General features: G+C 49.5%; 1 protein-coding gene across 1 annotated transcript in view; it reads right to left on the bottom strand.

Moving 5' to 3' along the window:
- Position 1: 1 nt before the first annotated feature.
- Positions 2-4,607, bottom strand: part of Rdh8 (retinol dehydrogenase 8) — a gene marked incomplete at its 3' end in the record, with an annotated part of 6,105 nt that continues 1,499 nt past the window's right edge. Inside the window, exons 2-4 of the mRNA XM_048795334.1 lie at positions 1,617-1,778; positions 855-1,034; positions 2-57 (exon numbers count right to left, since the gene is read on the bottom strand). Of these exons, the coding sequence (XP_048651291.1) occupies positions 2-57; positions 855-1,034; positions 1,617-1,778 (398 nt within the window). The remainder of the gene's footprint in view (positions 58-854; positions 1,035-1,616; positions 1,779-4,607) is intronic.

The raw sequence follows: 4,607 nt of genomic DNA, 5'->3' as shown, positions 1-4,607 counted from the left end.
CGAAGAACCCCTCCACGGCGAACTTGGAGGCTGAATAGACTTCGTTGAATATGACACCTGAGGGGATTGGAGGGGGCTCTCTGGGGATCTGGGCGATGGACTTTGTGGGTCCCAGAGTAACGGGGTGGTTGGGAGACAGAACAAAGAGGACCTGGGGATCAGAACCGGGGACAACTGGGGGCTGACGTTTTGGGTATATGACATTGTGTGATGGGGACATGTGCGGCCAGATCAAGGTGTTCCTGGGGTGCCAGATGCCATCTCTTCCTGGTTCTCCTTGTCCCTATTTCCTTCTTGGGGCATGCAGGCATGGGGTCCCTAGCACCCACCGGAGCAGGCGCCATTCATTAGGGACCTTGACAGTGCTTCTCTTTGGCAGGGTGTCAAGTAGACTGGACTCCTTAGAGGATGCTGGGGAGGGGACAGGCCCAGGAGCATGAATGACAGGTAGGTGGCCTCCAGAGTAGGCCCATCGCAGACATCACCAGTCAATGGATGCTCTATTTTCTGCTGAGCTTGGGGATCTCTTTAGGGCCTGGTGGGCTGTGTTTGGCACTGGGGAGTCTCGGGAGAAGGAGTTCTGATGATCTTTTGGAGTTTTGGGAATGGTTGGGAGAGTGCTTTGGAGATGTCCAGAAGTGGAGTGGATTCTGGAATGCGGATGGCTTTGGAGGCCTGTACACTACCGCAGACACGTTAATCTATCCCAGAACCATTTCTTTCTGAGCTGCGGAATCCTTCCCAACACAGCTCTCCCGGCTCATTTGGAATGAGCTAAACCTATTTGCCATCCTTTCAGCCTGGGAATGGTCAGACACCGGAGGACTACTTAAGGGTTGGGTTCCAGGGCTCACCCTGCAGACCCATGACGCTGCTGACCACCACGATATGACCCTGTCGCCGCTTCTTCATTCCTGGAAGAACAGCTTTGACCAGACGGATGGCTCCCAAAAAATTGGTGTCAAAGATGTTCTTCATGGTGTCTATGCTGAGCCCCTCCAAGGGCCCCACCAGGCCCACGCCAGCATTGTTCACTAGAGAGAGAAGTGTTGAGTGTTACATTAGAGTTCCTCCCACTCTTCTAGTGTCACTGAGGTCACTCTTCAGATCACCCTTTTAGCCCCGACTCCAACTCCAAGAAGATGTTTAAGCACAGTCTAGCATTTGTTATGGGGACCTTAGCCCAGGGTGGGAGCAAGGGCCACAAGGAACAGCATGTCTGTAATGCATGAGAAATTCAGCTCTGACCCCAAATTGTTTCAAAACAGCTACACCCACCCTCCTGAGAAGACGGCTCAGGGATTATGAGTTGTTTCTTCATCATTTTTCCTTCCCCAAGTGACTCATCTAAGTAATTTTTCCAACCACATATGGGTTTCTCCATATGTGATAATGTCTATCCCATTAAATCCACTCCACCCCCAGGTCCTAGATTATTTCTAGCATCCCTAATGGACTGATTGAGAGTCCCAGTCCTTGGCCAACTGGTCTACCCCTTTTGTAGAAGATTGGAGCTTGTGGGTAAAGCCAGAGGGCTGGACTCAGACCTTGCCTTGTGGAGGGTTTATAATTAGATCATGGTGGGGTGAATGGCCCTGGGGGCTGCAAAGTCTCACCCAGCACGTCCACTTCCCCTCCTTGGATGCCACTGAGACACTGGGCCACTGACTCATCATTGCACACATCCAGCTGGGCCACGGTGAGGGTCTTTCCCAGAGCGTCCCCAGCAGCTGCCTCCAGCATCTCCTTCTTTCTCAAGTCCCTCATGGTGGCCACCACTGGGGGCACAGAACAGAGTTGGTACAGGCAACTGGCTCCTTTCCTTGGGTGTTTCTGTTGTCTTGCACAAGCAGTTCCAGAGGATGGAGACCTACAGGTTTGCACACCTATGTTCATTGCAAATGCACACTTTTGTGCTCGTGTTAACATGCAACCACATCCATCCATCCTACAAAAGTTTATTGAGCATATACTACAAACTATGCTTATTCTAGGTACTATTGTGTGAAATAAGAAAAAGTCCTGCCAGGCACAGTGGTGCATGCCTGTAATCCCAGCTACTTGGAAGGCTGAGTCATAGGGATGGCAAGTTCAAGGCCAGCCTGGGCAACTTGGTGAGATCCTTTTTAAAAATAAAATAAAAATAAAAAGGGCTGGGGTGTAGTTTAGTATTAGAGCACTCCAGGGTTCAATCCCCAGCAGCCCCTCCCCGCCAAAAGATAAAGTACCTTCCTTTGTGAAATTTATAATCTAATGAGTAAGACAATAAAAACATAAATACAAACAAGATTGCCATGAGAAAAATTTCACACACACCTACAGCCAACATACGTGCTTTGAACACTCAAGTAGGAATAACCACATTTGCAGCATTGACATAGGAAGTTCCAGTTTACTGAGCATTTACTATGTGCTAGGCATTGTGCTGAGCATTATCTCTAACTTGCAAGGACCCTACTAATTATTGCACTAACTTGTTTCCCCCAAAATGTCTGCACAAAATCTTCCTTTGCACAAACTCTTCTCAAATCTTGCCACTCCTCCATCAAGACATGAAATCATGTGTCCCAGTGGTAGAGTGTGTTTAGCACAGGCAAGTCCCTGGGGTTGAGCCCCAGCATTACACACACATGCATGCAGATATGCAGGCATGTGATCTTGAATCAAATTCCCTCCCTCTCCCCTTGAACCACCCACCCTCAGTACTGGGGATGGAACCCAGGGCCATATGCATGCTACCACTGAGCTCCCCACCTTCCTGTTGAATTGTATGACCAGGTGGAAACCAATGGAAGTGACACAGTGTGGTTTCTGAAGTCCAAAAAGATCTTGCAGTTTCTGCATTACTTGCTGTAACACTCTCCTTGCAGCCCTTGCCCATCATGGAGCAGCCCAGTTATCCTGAGGCACCATGCCACAAGGAAGCCCAAGCTAGCTGAGGAAGAGAGACTACAAGAAGAATTTCCAAGGTTACAGGAAGGGAGTGAGCTGCCTTCCCATCCCCATGTACTCCAGTCCCTACTCTGCCAGCTGTGGCCTTTGACTCTGAGCCTGAACACCCTCTGAGTCCTTCCTGAATTCATGACCTATGTGAGCTGTAGGTGGAAAAACAAGTGATTGTAGTTGTTTTACAGCATACATTTTGGGGTGATTCATTATTGAGCAATAGTAACTAGAATAGGTAGGTAACTGAGATTTGAACTTGAATTTGTAGTAAGCCCATGCATACCAGGGATTGAACTCGGGGGCACTCAACCACTGAGCCACAAGCCCTATTTTGTATTTTATTTAGAAACAAGGTCTCACTGAGTTGCTTAGTGCCTCACTTTTGCTGAGGCTGGCTTTGAACTCATGATCTTCTTGCCTCAGCCTCCAGAGCTGCTGGGATACAGGCATGAGCCACCATGCCTGGTGCCCTTGCATGGCCTCAGCATATATACTACATATACATGTTTGCATGCCCCTCTGTGCATGTACCCACGGTCACGCATATGTGCGCCTGTGGGACATTTATTTGTGTATAGTGTTAGTCTGTGGGATTCACAGGTGTTATATAGATGAATGAGCTTACTGGCATCCTGAATGCAGTATAGTGACAAGTGTGGTCCCAGCTTCTGGCTGCCTGGGTTCATATCTCTGCTCTGCCACTTCTTAGCTGGGTGACCTTGGGCAAGGGCCTTTGGCAGTCTATGCCTCTGTTTCCTCTTTTCTAAAATAAGGCAAAAGATAGTAAGTGGCCTCTTCACAGGGGGCGATGTGAAGAGTAAGTGACATATTAGATGCACTTAAGTGACACTTGGCACATAATGAGAGTTCAAGAGCATTACCCTTTAGCAGTTTCATAGGCCGTTGGCCCACCTACAGTTACACAAGTTGCTTTCTGCACGCTGACCTTTGCCTGTCACACTCAAAGCTGTGCCTCTAAGACAGAGGGCAGAGGGCTGGGAGAGGCAGCCCTGCCAGCTGGGGCAGTGCCCTCCCCCCAGCAGCCTGAGCTTAAGTAACTGCCCTTTGCCTAATTACACTCAGCCTATTCCAGGGCAGAGGTTCCTAGGGGTGGGGCGCAGTCTGTAGCCATTTACTCCAGACCCTCAGGAAGGCAAGAACCTGGAATTAGAGGGCTCCCTTAAGTCCCCAAGGTCAAGAGAATGTAAGAGGCTTATCCTGGAGTAGTAGTAATCTGGGGGCGGGGGGCAGAGTCAACAAAATAATTATCCATGCCCAGGAATGCCCAAAGGAGCCCTCTCGGATAAGCCTTATGGAGCACCCCTTCGTAACACATAAACCCTTGACACCCATGACACCGGTCACTCGACCCCAGTCACACTCTTCCCTTGCTTTGTTTTGCTCTTCAGCACTTGTGATGGCCAGACATACTGCAATTTCTTTTTATGTGTTTGTCTGTCTTCCCTGCCCTCCCCCAGGACACCACTACCCAGAGCTGAGATTTTTGTCTCTTGTCCATCGCTGTTTCTAACACCCAGAGCAGAGCTTGGCACACAGTAGATATGCAAGAAATATTTGCTGGATGAGAGGATGGTCCTGCAGGGAGAGGGGCCTTTCCATGTACAGCTGGAGGGGATGAGATTGCGGAGACAGCGGGGGGG

The sequence above is a fragment of the Marmota marmota genome, unplaced genomic scaffold (genome assembly GCF_001458135.2).
Source record: "Marmota marmota marmota unplaced genomic scaffold, marMar, whole genome shotgun sequence".
Classification (NCBI taxonomy): domain Eukaryota; kingdom Metazoa; phylum Chordata; class Mammalia; order Rodentia; family Sciuridae; genus Marmota; species Marmota marmota.
This window is presented reverse-complemented; position numbering and strand designations above follow the sequence as displayed.